The sequence below is a fragment of the Chelmon rostratus genome, chromosome 19, assembly GCF_017976325.1.
Source record: "Chelmon rostratus isolate fCheRos1 chromosome 19, fCheRos1.pri, whole genome shotgun sequence".
NCBI classification, from domain to species: domain Eukaryota; kingdom Metazoa; phylum Chordata; class Actinopteri; order Chaetodontiformes; family Chaetodontidae; genus Chelmon; species Chelmon rostratus.
In genome coordinates, this window is record NC_055676.1 from 17,809,149 (window position 1) to 17,826,682 (window position 17,534).

At 42.1% G+C, this 17,534-nt stretch overlaps 1 protein-coding gene across 5 annotated transcripts in view; it reads right to left on the reverse strand.

Moving 5' to 3' along the window:
• rapgef1b (Rap guanine nucleotide exchange factor (GEF) 1b) overlaps positions 1–17,534 on the reverse strand; it is a 42,822-nt gene that overhangs the window by 16,682 nt on the left and 8,606 nt on the right. For 4 of the 5 annotated variants that reach the window (XM_041959773.1, XM_041959775.1, XM_041959772.1 and 1 more), the window contains exons 2-6: positions 3,416–3,561; positions 2,630–2,808; positions 716–872; positions 527–618; positions 278–436 (exon numbers count right to left, since the gene is read on the reverse strand). In XM_041959773.1, coding sequence (XP_041815707.1) covers positions 278–436; positions 527–618; positions 716–872; positions 2,630–2,808; positions 3,416–3,561 — 733 coding nt within the window. The remainder of the gene's footprint in view (positions 1–277; positions 437–526; positions 619–715; positions 873–2,629; positions 2,809–3,415; positions 3,562–17,534) is intronic. The other variant, XM_041959774.1, reaches the window with a different exon arrangement.

The following is a 17,534-nucleotide window of genomic DNA, read 5'->3' on the forward strand; positions in this document are numbered from 1 at the left end:
TCATATTCGGCCTTGCAAAGATCTATAGCCTTTAAGACTCTTGAATGTCAACAAATAAAGCTACATGAAGTACTAGCAGCATAGTTTGGCTAAAATGGAAGCTTCAGTGAGAACTGTTGGCTGAGAAATTCCCACAGAATTATTATTTCAACCCATCATTAACTTTCACGTTGAACGAACCAACACCTGCATTTCAGAGCTGGAGCCATTAACTGCAAACAAGCATCCATATGTATGCATCTATTACAACTGCAGCTGTAGTGTGTGTTGTCCTCACCTGAGCTCTGCCATTTTGGCTTCTGGAAGTGGGGGTTTGGGAGGGGCCACGTCCTCATCTGGTATGTCAGAGGCAGCCTCTGCAGGGGTAGCTGGCGGAGTCGTCTTATTCGAGGCCTCCTGCTCCCGATCTATCAAGGGCATCTCTGATGACACGCTGCTACACAGATAAAAGCTGTCTCAGTGAATGAACTACTTCGAGTGTCTAAATGAGCACATTTGTATTCCAGAGAGCACACTTTACACTCACCTCTCTGCTGTGGTAGTAGCAGGTGGGGCTGGTTTGTTAGGGGTGGTGGGTGATGGCTGCTCCTGTTTCTCTATGGTCAGCTTCACCAACTCCTGTTCGTAGAAAGACAACACAGGCTGCTTCAGAGGAACCACGAGAGGACGGAGAAAACACTACCCACAGCATTTCCTCTGTCACCAAAGGGCCTACCTTTACTCCATCCAAAACTGCTTTGATGACGCTGGTGACAGATGCCACATTTTCCTTGTCTTCCAAGTCGATTCCATCCAGCATCACCTGGTCCGCCCAGCGAATAAGGTTGGCCAGACTCTGATATACACGGTTATGGCAGGAAGACAGCGCTGAACTGTTGAAAGGGTGTAAGAATAGGGTTGGCAGGCATGAGGTATCCAGGAGGAGAAAAAAAAAGTGGCATATGGAACAGATAAAAAGGAGATGATATGAAAACCAGAGGTGCGGAAAAGAGAATGATTCAAGACAACAGAGAGGTGTGAAAAGAAGCAACGGGACGAGCACATGTTCAATCACATAGAATCAAGAGCATATGATACACTTGCTTCTATCTACCATCTATTAAACTACATATTGAGTGGGGAATTTGTTAAGAAAGTGAAGGTATGCCTGACTACAAGCTGGGAGGTTGGAGGAAGCTAGCTAGTGCAGACAGAAGAATGTGTGACCACACATGGAAGCAGGGTGTTGTTTCTGCCTGTAGTGAACGGTGCATTCAGACCCAACACTAAGGTGTGGCGCAGGCCTGTACCAACATGCTGCAGCTCATTTACACTGCTGATATCCCTCCACTGTGTGTGCACAGCTTAGCCTCACAGTGAGTAGGAGACGACTGTAGCTAAGGGGGTTAAAAGGAGGATTTGAGGTGGAGCAATTGGAATTGGGTGGATAGGTTTGACCCAGAAAGACTACGCAGGCTAAGGGTTATAGGTTATACTGGAACTATGTAGGAATAAATAAAGTCTGGGCTATGACTGACCAGTCAGCATTAGTAAAGTTTGCAGATATGAGATTGATATGCTAATCTTTTGCTAATCTCTAAATAGTGTGTGCCAAGACAGTAGACAACACACTGTGTACAGAACACAGTGCATGTTTAGCAGCTGGCAAAGTAACTTATCCAAGCATTGTAAACTGTGAGTCTAAAATTCTTCTTCTAATGCTTGTCACACAGTAGTAACTTGATGTACAGTAGCTTATTTGAAGTAAAAAAAAAAAATCTAAACTTCTGCTGTGATCTATTGGGGTTTGCTCCATTAGACTGAGGTCAAATCCCCAGAGATGGCTGCTACTCAATGTTGCAGCAGCAATCCATCAATCGCCTCTAAACACAGGGCTGTGAGATACAAAATCTATCACCTCTGACCTCCATAGCTTCATCTGCACTGACGGATGGGGAAAGGCAATAAGAGAGAGAAGTTCTAACATGTCTTGACAGTCCAAACACAGCTAAGGTTGCTTCCACAGAAGGGGTTTACTTTGTGGAGGTAAAACAAACACACTCATTTGATTGGTTAATATATCCGAAAGGTGAAATGAATATTTCTCTCTCTGAGGCAACATTTCCGCTAATGTGACACATGAGCAGTGAGTAACACATGAACGTAATTTTAAAGGCTTCAGGCATCAAGCGCAGGTAGCCTTGAGGTGAGGGATGTTGTTTCGCACAACATATCATCAATCTTCACAAGCTGCTCAGAGAGCGGTAGTCGGCATCATGCTAGTTCGAACACGTCCCGCATGCATACCAGCTAAGTTATACGTTGCGTCAAGAGGTTAGAATGGTGAGAATGAATCAACGAATGGGTCATTGTGAACTATTATATCAATAGCAGGGCAAGGACAAGCAAAGACAGCAATCGGAGAGCACAACTTCAATGTAGTGGCTATTTTCAAATGTTTTGGAAAACAAAAAGTAAGGATTCAGTCTATTCAGAAGACCCCACTGCTTGAAAAAATGGACTTTAAATATATGATATGCTTTAAAAAAGATACATAAATATTCCTATCTTGTGCTGTAGCTCCAGTGGGAATTCATTTTTTAAAAATACAAACCTACATTTTCTTTCTTCTTAAAAACATGTCTCTCACCTGTGCTGTATCCGGGCCTCAACCTGAACCAGAGGCAGGATGGCTTCAAGCACCTTGCTTGCTGAGCCTGGAAGCATCTCCAGCACCTTCTTCTCCACGACCATTTTGTCCACGATTGTTTTGAAGTAGCGCAGGGCACTGACCACCTCCTTCTCGTGCTCTTCCAGCCGACTAACCTTCTAGAAAAACAAAGCAATACCACAGAGCAGCACCTTAGAATTGTCCCACAAAACCACTTTTCAGGATGACAAACATTTCACAAGCCTTTTAAACACTACAAACTTCTCACTAAATAACCCAGTTAGCATCTGGACCATCATAACAGTATAGACTCTCTGCTGTGGTTCTATTATTCCCATGATTTGCTTGCAGTTCAAAGCACCATCTATCAAGCGATGTGGCTTGGAGCCATCTAGGTGGTACAGCAATGGTCTCTTTCAGCGTCTCTTGTCTTTCAGAACAGGGCTGCTGGGGAATATACTCATTACACCAAAAGCCTTAAGAGGGAGCGGAGGAGTTCATTCAGGAAGCGGCCCAGTTCCATTCATCTCTTTATAGATTTAGACACCTGCTTTAGTGCGGCCAGCCACCGCCGCGACTGGGAAGCTGTGGGAACCAGCAGGGAAACTCGCACACACACAGACACAATGGAGTATTGGAAGCACAAAACATTAGACAGGAAAGCAATCGTCTCACAAATAGGCAAACAAACACTCAGAATAGGTGGGAGAGAGGTGGATTTCCCACAATACACACATATTTTCTGGCACATGGCTGCACACATACCTTGTTAGCAGGTTTCTCAGTACTTTTCGCTGTTGGCTCGGGCTGCAGTTGCTTGCCCTTCTTGGATGGAGTCCTCTTGATCTTGGGAGAGTGGAATTTGTCCATTAGCTTCATGGTGAAAGAGGACAGATGGGACCGTTGTGAGTCTATGGATGGAGGCAAAACAGAGAAAGTTGAGTGGTCAGTCGAGGAGAGGAGAGGTTCTCAGGGGGGAATAGAAATTAGATAAAACCAGATGGCACCAGCACATTGAAGGGTTCTTCACACAATGCCACTCATCTGAAATGATGCTCAACACCGGCAACAAGAGCAGGACTGGTATTTTCAAGGAAAGGAGAACATTAAAGATTTATTTGTGTTTGTATTTGTAAGTATTTATAACATCCGCACTTCATTTGCTATTTTTGTTCTTAGCGATAAATCTGCCGGACAGGCACAGCCACAGAGCCTCTTCCAGCAGTCCATTATGTCCACAGATGTGTGAGTGCGCACACATGTGAGTGCACACAAAGCGAGACAAGGACAGAGCAGAAGAGTGTGTTATAATAAAATACTCTGGTTAGAGCTGAGATGAAAATTGCTTTATGGTACATAATTGAGAGAGGCTTCATAATGGCAGAGTAATTTAGCAGAATTCTGCTAAACTGCAGAGAGTGCTGATTGTATCTGGGGAGAGTCCCCCACACTGTTAATCCAGGAGAATTGACTGCTCACTCGCCATCTCACCACTCTGCCCTCCTCCCCTTATCCCCACACCAAACTGAATCAGGAGTTACTGTAAATACTAATAACAGTGTTGGGAGTCGTCAGGAAGCGTGGGTGTTATCAGCGACAAAATTACACCTCTATCTGGTGTAATCTCCCCTCGGCTCAATGACAGCGGGATCTGACATTCCATGGTCATCAGCGTAAAAACATTGAATGCTGAATAGCAATCACCAGCAGGAACACGCCACAAACTAGACGTCCAGCTGGGCAGCTCTTTCATCTGCGCCATCGATCCACATGCCACGCGCATATCCACCCTACTGTTCTTTCTCTTCACCCCTAATCCTCATCATCCCTCACTCCGAGCAAAAGCCAAAGTTTGCTGAGGCAGCCAAGGACGGCTGTGTGTCCCATTAAAAATGTTGATGAGAACGCTTCCAGTGGAGTTTCCTGTCGACACAAACGCATGTGATGAGGCATGCGTGAACCCTCAGGCGCGTGTTTTATACAGCATTTTCTGAAAAGCTTATCTCAATGTTGTGCAAAAATAAAGTGTTCTGCAGGTTACTGACGGTGCATGGCTGATTCAGTACACCGAGTTACTGGATCTCATGACTGCTGTGTCACCTCTAATCTGTATTTGACCTAGTTCCTCCATTCAAACAGGTCAAATCACTTACATGTACACAACAGGGCAATTTATTTTCCTACATAATGCAGCAAAACTAATGTTCTAAGATCTGCAAGACTAAAGTGGACTTTTTGTAAATTGTATTAGTAGTAGCTATGCCATAGCCTCTTCATGGCAGTGTTAAAAATTGCTTCTCTGTTCTGCCTCTTCAACTCCCACCATTGGTCTAGTTAACAGTAGTCTGCACGATATTGGAAAAAACTGACGTTTTTTCCTGTGACATATATTGCAATATCAAAAAATGTGGGAAATTTCACCAGATGCATGCAATGTCCTATTCACGTGTATGTTTACAATCATAATTTCTGTCATCTAGGTACTTTAAAAGTCTGTCCTCTTCTAACAAAACTGTCTCCTACTTCTACCCCAGTTGGTTCAGTCCTCTACCACCCTTCCAGAAATCAGCGTGGACTCCTCCATTTTCCAAATGTGACTTTGACACCAGCGTGGACAAGTGAAGAGTGAACAGGTGGAGAGGTATTTGGCGAAAAAAACAACATATTTCTTAATAAATTTTACAGTGCTTTACAGTGCACTTGATCAATTTATCAAACAACCAAAACAGGCAGCGCATATTTTCATATCATGGTAGGTGACTAGTCAGGCCTGCTTCGGTTGATGAGGTGCACCCCTTCACCAGTGCTCAATGGGAACTGAGAAAGCTCTTTGTATCCAACACGCCAAAGACGAAGACAAAGAGTTTATCACAGAGTCAGACTGGTGGCTCGACACAGTGAAGACTCTGCAACAACCTGCTCATCTACACAGCTGTCTGGATCAATACTGTAGCTTTGCCACAGGGGATGCTGTGCTGCTTCAGTGCACCTAAATAGGGTCTGAATAGCATCGCTAGGTCTGACAGAGTGAGAGGATATCTTTTTGTACCCTGAGGCTATACGTACATGTGTTAGCCAGTTTTGCCGCAAGCCAGGGTGCTATCTTGGCAAGGTTTCACTTCTAGGCAGTGTGTGGAGAGGACTATATGCTTTGATTGCACAGCAGCCTCCATATCAGATTTAGTCTCACATAGATTCCTATCTGTTTGACCTTGTTTCTCCCATGTTCCTGGCAGAAGTGCCTATGGCTATCATCAAAATATGCTGGAAGCTCTCACTCAATCCCAGCTTGAACAGGCCCAGAAGGACTGTACGTGAGTTTACAGCTGCAACCCTGAGTCCCAGAGCTGAAAAGCAGTGACATCAGCACAATGAGTCACTGCCATGATCGATACAGCTGGTCCCTCAGACACCATTGCAGCTCCCGTGGCTCAGCTGTTTATCGTGCATACAGGGCTGGTTCCCTGTTACCTCTGCTCCCTGTTCAGTTCTCCACCACCTTCTTCCCTCCCTCTCCCTTGAGTTCTGAGAACAGAAAGCCACCCCCACCCCCTCTAGAGTTCGCTGGAAGTCTGGCTCAGCATGGAAATGACATCATCAAGAGAAAGAAGTGAACGGGGTGAAAGACAGAAAGTCGGAGAGAGAGAGAGAATACAGTGAGGTGCTCTGTTATAGTCATGTACGCCTCTCAGCGTCTACCCTCCACCATAGAACGGGCCGCCATCCCTCCCTCTCCCCAGCTGCCTGCCTGCTGCCGTCCAGAGTTATGAGGTGGTGATGTCATTGGTTGTAATGTCTCTTACACTGAATCTGACTAGTCATGGACTCAGTAAAAGACTGAAAGAAACCTCACTGTGAAAACATTTTTTTCCCTTTATTTTCTTCAGCAGTCCATGCCACGACACGCCTTTATGGTGATGTGCCGCCTAAACTGTGTGGACTCCAGTACACCTACGAAATACATTCATGCACAGTTTTAAGTGTTTGTTTGTTGCCAATTTTTACTGACTTTTAGTGATGTAGTGAACAGAAAAGGGTTGAAAACTTCAATATTCCCAGAATGGACCAGATCATAACGCTTGATTCCTGCTATTGGCTCCCAATTTTCATCACCACTCCCTTTAAAATATAGTGCAATACAGCAGCAGAGGCAGACTGATGAACAGTAAAGTGTGGTTACACTTCCTTAAAGGGTGAGGTTTGTCTCCCCTGGTGTAAACTGCCACAGTCCCACAGAGATCATCTGTACACACACAACTCCGCTGTGCCTCACTATGTTGCACTGCAACCATCCCAGTCACTCCCAGAGTACAGTGTGATGAGTTTACAGTTCTGCAATTAAGGTTCCTGTGAATATCATAGTGATGAAACATTATATTCGTGTTTGTTATTCTTTCTGATTTTTCTCATTTTTTAATGATGCTGTGGTGGATGTACGAAAGAGAAAATAAATCGAGAATCACTGAAATTAGATAGTTAAGAATAAATAGTGAAGGATTTAGCAAGTAAATATCTTTCTGAGGCACTTGAATTGCTTAAACACTTTGCTGCTTTGAAAGGCCTTGGGGACATTTAAAACAAACACTCCAGTCTGAACGACTCTTGAACAAAGCCTGGGAGAGTTCTCACACAACTCTGTGGTATAGTGGAGTCCCCGGGAGCTTTCCAGTTGCTGGATTGTTTCAAAGCTTAATTACACAATAAGCAAATATAAACACAGACACACACCATTTATGAGTGCTTTTGGCAAGAAAACACTGTTAAATGTATGCAATACACCTTAAATTGTTTTAATGTGTATATTTCACTGTGCTCACACATCTTCTCATTTGCTGAGTAAACTGTGAGCCCTCTTAGACCTCCATATTTCATTCTGTTGCCAAATTATATATTGATACCAGCCATTCAGGTAAATCAGGTATCTTCCATGGAAATTACTGAGACAGAGGGTCTCTTCAACCACAACACAGTTACACCAGCTCACTATCCTTCCATTATAGTTTGAAATCAGTATATCTAACATCTCTAAAAAACAAAAAAAAAAACAAATCATGACATCATTACTTTCTAAACATGAACAAGGATTTCTCTGCGTATCTGTTCTTTAGCTCGGCTGCCAAACTAAATGAAAACAGCCAAAAACCTACTTTTACATATGGGATTTGCTTTAAGTGATTTGTTTCAGAATATCCGTAAACAATACAATGAAGCACACACTGAGCTTTACATTTAGATTAATACAACAGGTAGTTTGCTTAGTGTCTAAGCAGACTTTTGGACTGAGCACATACAGTAAAACATCCAGAAGGAAATCCCAGGATCACAGTTGTTGGTTGTGATCCCTGTAACACAATTGATGGCTGGTGACATATGAGCTTGTCCAGACCTGACTGAAGAACTGACAGGCTGGCAGATTGATCTGGTTCGTGTTCAGTACAGGTGTGATCTATACAGGACAGCTGGTCAGCCCCTCATTGGCCCCCCACTCTAGGAATAGGATGAAAACTAGGATACAGGGGAAGCTGTGCCTAAGGTTTCACACACAGCTGTCACCTCCTGCTGAACTCCCCTCAGTGGGAACTGCTCAATGAAAGTGTGTGAGTCCTGCGTATATATGGACTTGTTGAGCCTGCTAAAAGACTGAAGCAAGAGTCAGAAAGGTCACTGCGCCAGCTGTTGAGGAGGGAAGAAGGCAAAGGGGGGGGGGCTAATCTGAAGGTATATACAGCTTCAGATGAGTGAAAATTATAACATTCCATCCTGAGGGAGACGTGAAAATCAGCACAAAATGTTGCCATCTAGTAGATACATATTTGACTGGAAAAGTGAAAAGTTTGAGTTGCTGGTGATGCTAAATGAAAAGTCAGGGAGTGACGAAAGCTACGAGGATTCATCCTTTGTGCGCCATGGATATCTGTATCAAATTTCATGGCAATCCATCCAATTTCATGGAAATCCATCCAATAGTTGATATATTTCAGTCTGAACCAACGGGACGGACCAACATATAGATATGCCAACATTGCCATTGCTAAAGCTACACCGCTAGCTTGACTATATATTTAATTTGACCCTCCTTACTCAGATGTAGCAGATGTGAAAAAGATCCTATTATCATAAGTATGCTTGATACAAGCTACTGTTCTAAATGGCTGCAGATTAACTCCAACTCTGGTTTAAGCATCAGCTATAACTGATGTTACATATTATTTACTGTCCTGTACACACAATGCATTCATTCTAGAAAAATGTAAATAGAACTTAGATCCTATACAGAGCATTGTTTATTAGCAACTTTGCCTGCAATGAGGCCTTATTTGTCTATAAAAATGATGACATACTGTGTGACTAACTTCCTGCTAGACTGTATAACAAAAAACACATTACATATCCTACGGCAAGACCTGCTGTGTGGATTGCAAGGCCGAGTCACGTGAGATGAACAGCAGGGAGAAAAATGGAGAGGAAAGAGAGGAAAATTCAACAGGAAATAGTTAAGTGCTTAGTGAATTATTTATTCTCTCCATTGTAGTCGTTGGCTTCCTGCCGGTTGTGTTCAATTTTCAATAGGAATCCTTTTTATGTCCTCGGTTACCAACAAGCAACAATATAGGATACAGCAGACTCTGTGTGTGTGTGTGTGTGTGTGTGTGTGTGTATTGCAAGCGAAACCACAGCCTAAGGATGGCAGGGAAGGGAGGAAGCCCTCGAATGGAATGTGGCCTTTGTTAATTGCTTGATTTCAAAAGTAATGGAGGAAGACGTCCAGTGGTGAGTTTTTCATTTTTCCAGCTGTGCTGTTTGAGTACACTGTTCAACAAGGAGTCACGGGAAGACTGAGAGCATCCAGTTCACTTAACCGAGTAAGCAAATGACAGGATGCTAAGTGCTCAGTCTGCTGCTTCCTATCTATTGTATATCACTTTACAAATGAGTAAATGAGACACGGAAGACATGTGGACAATCAAATTATCAATGCAAACAGACATATCCAAATACTGGATTTCTTCAGCCACTCACTTCCTAATGACTTAAGAAGTCCTAAAACAAATAATTTTGACTTGGTATCTGAACCAATAGATCAGGGATTACAATAAACTACAAGCCATTTTAAACTAAAAAAAATGAGTCATTTTAGATAACAATCACAATCCAAATGATAATTTCATTGGCATAAAAGAAAACAGATCACTCTAAAATCATTTATATAATACCATGCAATTACTTTTCAAAATTAGAAACCCACAAATCTACTTTTCACACACTAAAGTTTGTAGATTTTTACTATTATTTCAAATGCTGCATGCCTTTTGTTTGAGGGACAGACATCTTTTCTCGAATAAAAATACTTAACGCTATTAATAACTTACACAAACATGCCCCTCAGTATGTCAATGACTAGTAAAGCAGCCCCACCATACATGGGTCAATGGCCAGGAGCAAACATCAATGTGGTGATGGAGGCGCTCTGTGTGCTGGGTTGCATGGGAACAGACGGCATGGACAGCCATGGCTAACAGAGCGTGGCCACACAACACAAGGCGATCTATAATGCAGATCCACAACACAAAACAGCAAACCAGATCTATAACTGCTTAGAGAGATCGTGTTTGGTCACCCACGTTCAGCTTGAATGCAACAGTAAACAGAACCAGTCTCTCGCAAGTATTGGTGCCATCTGCTCTCAAATCAGACAGACAAACCACAGAAATGACACAATAGACCGAGTGGCTGATGATTGAGAATACATCTATACTGGGAAACTCCTGCTTAGTGAAAGAGACATCATTACCCATATGAGTCATGAGATTGCACTCTGAGATAAAAAGAATATCAAAAGTACCCTCATCCACTTGCTCACTGGCTTGTCACTTTTGATGGGTTATTTTAGCCTTGAAAGCTTAGAAAATGCAAAGAATAACCTTCAGCATGCAAATGTGATCTCATTCCAGACTGATCAAACAGTCTGATATTAATCTCCTCACTAAACGCCGACGCATCTACAAAGTGAACTGAAACTAGAATTATCACTGGGGATGAAAATATGTTGCATTAAACCATAATAAGCAACAAGCAGCATGTAGAGGCACATAACAACAAAATCCAGCCTAATCTCTTGGTGGCACACCTTGCATTCTTGAGTCTGTTTATTTGTATGATCTTGTGTTCTTATTACTCAGGATAAATGGCTGAAGTCAGACAATGTGACATTGCATCCAAATATTTCCATCCCATCTAGAGTGGAGTATAATGGGACAAATCCATCATTCATTTACACCAAAACAAATGTTTTATTCATGCTAGAAATACCAACTACACTGCCCTGTAGTGCTCTGATGCATGCTTGCAACATTTTTCATCTATACAAGTTGGCAATTGCGTTGAGTGCAGTGGGTGGGCCACCAACATCTGAGGTCATGTATGTTTTTTTGCTTCAATTTTAAGGCAATGAAGCATGCATTTTCATGGCACTTTGAAACACATACAGCGACCTGACGATGCACGATCTACCATCTCAGCCTTCTGTCACGTACAGCAACAAAAGTCTGGCTTGTTTTGCAGCAGTATTTCACACACGCAAAGTCGCACGGTTATGCTGCTGTAGCATCATGACAGAGAAATAGGGTTTGATGCAGAGCAGTGAAGGGAAACAAACATAATGTTTTATAGTCATAACATAGCTTAAAATAAACTACTACATTTGTACTCAAGGCTACTGAGGTTAGAACAGACTATTCACAGTTCCATAATTACACAGCTTGCAGATGAGATGTGGTGGATGATGTGTAGACGCTGGGGGTAGTGGGTCAGTATGAGGCTTTGAAGTACTTGTTGTTGACTCTCAGAGTTAAGTTGTCTAACTGACAAGAGTTTCACTGATATTTCAGCTTTTCTAGCACGAGGAATGATGTCTCTTGACAAGGAAAAAAACTGGAGTTTAAGAGAATTGTGCTTTTTGTTCAAATACTGTCTGCAGTACACACAGCATAGGCCTGTCTCATTAGATGCAATCTAATAAAGTTTACAATGAAACAAAACACATCTGAGGAAAATATTACATGTTTTCAGTCTATTCTCTATATTGTTAAGGCATTTAGAAGGAATTCCACTGAGGCATTTTGTACTTAGACTTACAAATGAAATTATGGATTTTTATATGTATGCCTACACTCAAAGAAGCCAAAAATATGCCTTTTATATGTATTCATTGCTTCAGTAACAGGCTGCAACTTGAAGTCCTTCAATATCATAGCAGTTCTCAATATTATCATAATAAGACAAATCATTATCCATTATGTACTCTTGCTGTTTTTTGCGTTGAAAAATCCACATAGGATAAATTTAATTCTAGAAAATTCTTGCATACGTATTTAATTAATTACCCACAAGCTAGAGTTGAGCTGTGTCAATATATAAATGTTGTTTGCAAAGTAAGCTCACTGTTAAATAGCGGACAGGTTAACCATTGCTGCATTGGCGACAGAGATAAATAGGAAATCCTGGCAAGCACTTTCTGCAGTATCACACAAGGGAAGCTGAGGCTGCTGTGGTTCTGCTCAACGCTCACAAAGAGAAGGTCTGTCTTGAAATATTATCACGCTACTAATTGAAAGCCACTCACTCCTTGAACTGTTCTTGTCAAGCATGAGAAATTTCTTGAAGACTCTATAATGTGTCAAATGTAGGCCAGTAGTTTGGAAGGTGGTGTTCTGGAAGAGGGTGGGACCATTAGGCCTGTGTATTGTGAGGTGGCATAAACATTTACAAGTCTCTAGGCTCAATGCCTCCTCTGTTTAACTATGAAGCCAACAAACCCCCTTTCAAAGCTCTCTCTGATCAGGGTTAACAGCATCTTTTCTCCCATCTGTATTTCCCTATGCCCCTCTGCTACTGCTGCTTGGCTGGTGGTTCATTCTTACTGGCAGCATCGCTGGTAGTTAGCCCACACATTTCCTCCTTTCTAGTCAGTGTGATGGCGGTGAAGACCACATTGTTTGTCCACATTTGTGGGTTTTGTGTGAGAAAAATTTTATCCAAATACACGGTAGGGGCTGCTGGTGGCTCGGTTGTCACATTAACCCCACCCCCAAGCTACTTTTATTATTATTACTCATTCATTCCTCTGCATCACTGCTTTTGATAGCTAATCTCTGACACTTGCCCTTTTATGTTAGCATATCTGTGCGTAATTGCAACTAAGTTAGCAGTTATTTATTAGTGATCCTGCATGTGGCAATGTTAGTTTTACAACGAGCACATATAGTATGGCATTATACCACACTGCATTGACTGTGGGCTGACCTTTAAGTTGTTATGACTGTTCATGTAATTCTCACTCTCTGGTAGTAACTCTTTTTGTATGGTTTCAATATGGGTTGAGGTCTCACAGTGGGCACTGGATGAGCTAATGGAATTAGTTAATGGGAGCAGTTGGCACACCAGTTCAGTGGGGTTGTATTGAAATCTATGGAGGAAGCCCAGAGGCCTAGGTCACTCAATTGTCCTATCTACAACAGACACACACATACGCACAATGCACACCCACATCCCTAGACAGAAACAGATCAGCACACAAAGAGTCTTTCTAAACTATTCAACCACAAGCAAAAGGTTGCAGAGGGCATGCCACAGGGCATGGTTTTCAACAGAATTGGCAACACATAGAACATGAGCAAGGCAGCTATTGATGCCCCAGTTGTAAAATAAAATAGAAAAATACAACAAAGCGGCAGACGCTGTTTGGCACAGTGACAAAAAGGGTTGAGTAAATTAAGTGAAGGAGGAAAGGTGTGTATCGCTGCAGGAAGGGAAGACAAACTGTGGAATCACTCGATATCAAATAACATTCACATCCTCTACATGTTCAAATGGGCTAATTTACTGTATCCTAGTTCTAAATTAGTTTACCTAAAGAATGAATATCCTGTTTAAAATGGAACCTGAACAGTAGGGCAGGTCACACATCTTATAGCCCAATGCAGAGGTGTGGTACATAAAAATAATGTTCTGTTTCAATTTGTTTTGGTGTCTCGCTGTGGGAGGCTATAATGGGACGCCTCACTCATGCTTTCAGAGAACAAGGGTAGTGAGATTAATAACCTCAAGCTTTAAAAAATTCTTCACTTATAGCCATTTCATGTTGAACAGAACAGAACAACAGATGAAATGACTGTGATTAAAGCTAAAACTATTAATTAAATAATCAATCAGTCAATGGTTTTCACGACTGATTACTAGAGTTTGAGTCATTTTTCAAACAAAAATGCATTCCCTTGTTCCAGTTTTTCAGTGGTGACGATTTGTTTCTTTTCTGTGTGCTATGCACATTTTGAAGACAAAGCAATAAATCCAGCAATTGAAAAAACAACCAGTAGATTAATATATATTGAAAACAAGCAGTTGTTTTCAATATATATATAGTTGTAGCCCTAATTCTGATATGTGATTGTAGGTCATATTGCTGAGGCATACTTGGAATCCAGAGTGGTGACAGCTCATGATTCCACTGATGTGACATGAGCGATGGGTGAGGCGACGGAGAGTGACACAGTTGCACCATTTCACTGGAGGGCGGGGCAAGCACATGTGAGGTAGAGGGTTGAAAGAGGGAAATCACACAGCATACACACACGTACATACACGTACACGCCATCCTGGGTACCCCTCCTGTTCCTTCCCCCCTGACGCCGAAGCCACTGGCACGATTTCCTGTCCCCTGTTTCCCTCATTGAGAGCCGCTCCCTCTTTTCTGAACAAACTTCGTAGTCCAGAGCAGCGAGGACTCACCTAAACAGGCAAGGCCTAATAGCACAGTGCACACACACCCAGACAAAAGACAAACAAGCTCAGTGCGACACACAACCGCCCGACAGAAACATGCTCAAAGCAGTCTGATCCTTCAAGTGACCTTCTGGTTACAGCGGTTTACTGCATTTTCTAGCATTCCATTTAAAGCTTGCTTTCTGAACCCAGTGTTTCGGCAGAGTGAGAGCAGACAGGCTGGCAGGCAGCAGGTTCACCTTGGGTGAAACCAATAGACTAAAGAACCACAAAGTGCTATAAATACCCATCTTGTCAGTATCTGTAACATCAAGCAGCACCAGAGAGACACTGCGACAGCTAAAAAACCCTGTGATCTACTGAGATGAATTCAGAGTTCTCAGCGAACAGCAGCTGTTTGGCAAGAGAGCAAGAGGCAAACAGGCACTATAAAGCACTCGAGATAGGAGACTGATCCTACACATAGACAAACAGCCACAAGAGAACCAATCACTTCACGGCCTGAGTACAAGACAGAGACAGATACAGAGGGACACAGAAGCATAAGCAACAGCGTTCTTGTGAGTAAATGGCCTCAAGCAGCGAGGAGTGGTACCACTCTCCCTGCGTTAGAGCGCTGTACAAAGCTGATCTTGTCTGTACAGCAGGCTACTTGTCATCCTCTTGACACTTTGTGCACACACACTGCACGGGACAAGACTGACAGACAGATGCCAAATAACACAACTTATCTCGCAGTTCAAATGCACTGTGGCAAACCAAACTCTTCACATTTGGATTGTTTCACAGCTCCTTAAAAATAGGCTTGGAAGACAGATGTGCCCGCCACAAAGAACAAGACTCGCCCTCGCACAGTCACTTATAATTAGGCAGTGGTTGTTTAAACTATGTCAGCGATGAATAATCCAACACTCACTAAAATAACTTTACTGTTGCTTTTTCAATTCTTTTAATTATCATGCACGCAAACAAAACAACGAACGTGCTTCGCTCCCTCTGTGCTGTTGTAGAAAGTACATGTCTGTCACTTCATATGAATACGCCCAAAGTGCTTTCCATTGTCCCGTTTTGGGATTTAAAGTGTGTGTTGTAAATGTCTTTCATTAAAAACTTGTGTTCACGTGTTACTCTTAAAAGCTGTGTGTTTATAGTATTCGTGCAAACACATTTATCTTTCTCTTCTGAGATGAGTCTATCGTGTGTCATATATATTTTTGAAAAAGGTCACATAAAAATGTTTTGAGATTGTAAGGTTGTGGTTTGACATTTTTCAACACGAAGCGTGTTGGGGCAGGGCATGAAGCTGGGAGGAACTTCATTTGAGTTTAACAGAAGGCGGGACAAAGACCACAAGACCTCTATCTTTGAGGATCACTTGGGATCAGATCTTAATAGTAAGTCTTTAAAACAAACTAACTTAAATCTATAATAAATCTTTAAATGTATACAAATAGGGATGTCCAATTTGTTTTAGAACTTTATTTAATCATCAAATCAAATGGCAGCCTCTTCACAATATCTAAAAAGACTACATAGATGACATTATTCAGCAGTCTTACTGTGACAAAATGAATGAAAAAAGTAGCATCTACATAACGGCATATCATCTTCCAGTGATTTTATTGATCGACTGATGTTCTGTCCTCTGGCCTTCCTGTGAATGCAGGCACAGCAGACACATACAACACGGGGTGGACCCAAGAGAATCAGCTTTTCATCACAGCCGCAAGTAAAATCAAACACATGTGCACATGTCTACATTTACACTCAACTCTCTGACCCGTATGGATCCTGTCCATGGTTCGGCACGCATGTGACCCTCGGAGTAATTGCAAACTCATAGTGTCAAATACAGTTTTAATGCCACTGTTACTTTTTAAGTCGTAATTCTTTGCAGTGAGATGCAGTGAAAAGATGAACACATATACATGTTCTAAGCAATGATTGAGTTAGGGAAAGGCAGATGATATAAAAGCTGTCGCCTTCACCTCCATTGAGGAAAGCCCCGTAGGCTCCGACTTTGGGCAGTTTCATTGGTGTCACCGGGAAACTGGGCATGTTTGGCATCATAGAAATACCTCATAAGATTGTGATCTGTTGCCTTCCTTTGACACTCAGCAACATTTGTTCACCAGAGCAGTTCCAGTCTCTTTGCCTGTCTGTGGCACAGTTGCCTTCAGTGTTGAAAGGCATTCATGATGTGTAACCACTCAGACAGTGCTGTGGGTGACACATTGAGTTAGACTACAGAGTGGTGACTACAAAACAGGTGGCTACATCAGGGCCAAATTGTGCATTTTTAAATTCATTTAACCCTAACCCTTTTTTGATCCAGTACATGACTCAAAACCATGACTTTTGCGATCCGCTGCACCTCTACTCTCTGCCACAGGTGGAATCGTTAAGGACAAGTCTATGGAGAAAAGCATGTTGACCATGAGGCAATTGCAACTTCCTATCCACATTCCCCTCCAGCTCAAAATGCTGCTGGAGATCAATTTCAACAAGAGTTTATCTCTTCTGGATTAACTACAGCTAAAAAACTCATGGAGTTCCTCCACTTAAGAAATGGCTAGCAGAGATGACCAGTACTCCGGAAAGAAATCAGATATACTTTGAAAGATAAATAGGAGGACTTAAACGTGTCCCTTCCTCAAATAATCGGAAAGAGATCAAACAGTTTTTGTTAGTCCTGGCACAATCATGAAGTGCCTGATTTTTAGCAGCTCTAATGAAGGTTTGAGGGGTGGGTTTCCTTTATCACTATGGTTCTTGTTTTTGTTTTGTCTCGCTTGTTTCTGTGTATTTTTCCTTTTCTACATTTGTTTCACTTACGTTGGGATGCTGATTACAATGGCTTGTCCCATATGTGTTGCCTCACAACTGTAATAATATAACTATTGAAACAATAATAACATGGGAAAAAAGAAACCCATAAGGATCTGTTCATTTTAAGAGAATGAATAATAAAAGGTTTGTGGTTTTGGTCAAAACCAAGATTTGGTACTATTCAAGATTTAAGAGCAAAATTCTTTAATTTAAGTGGAATAGAAGATACGAGCACAAAGTCAAAATGTGTGCTGAATAAAACCCTGAGAGATGT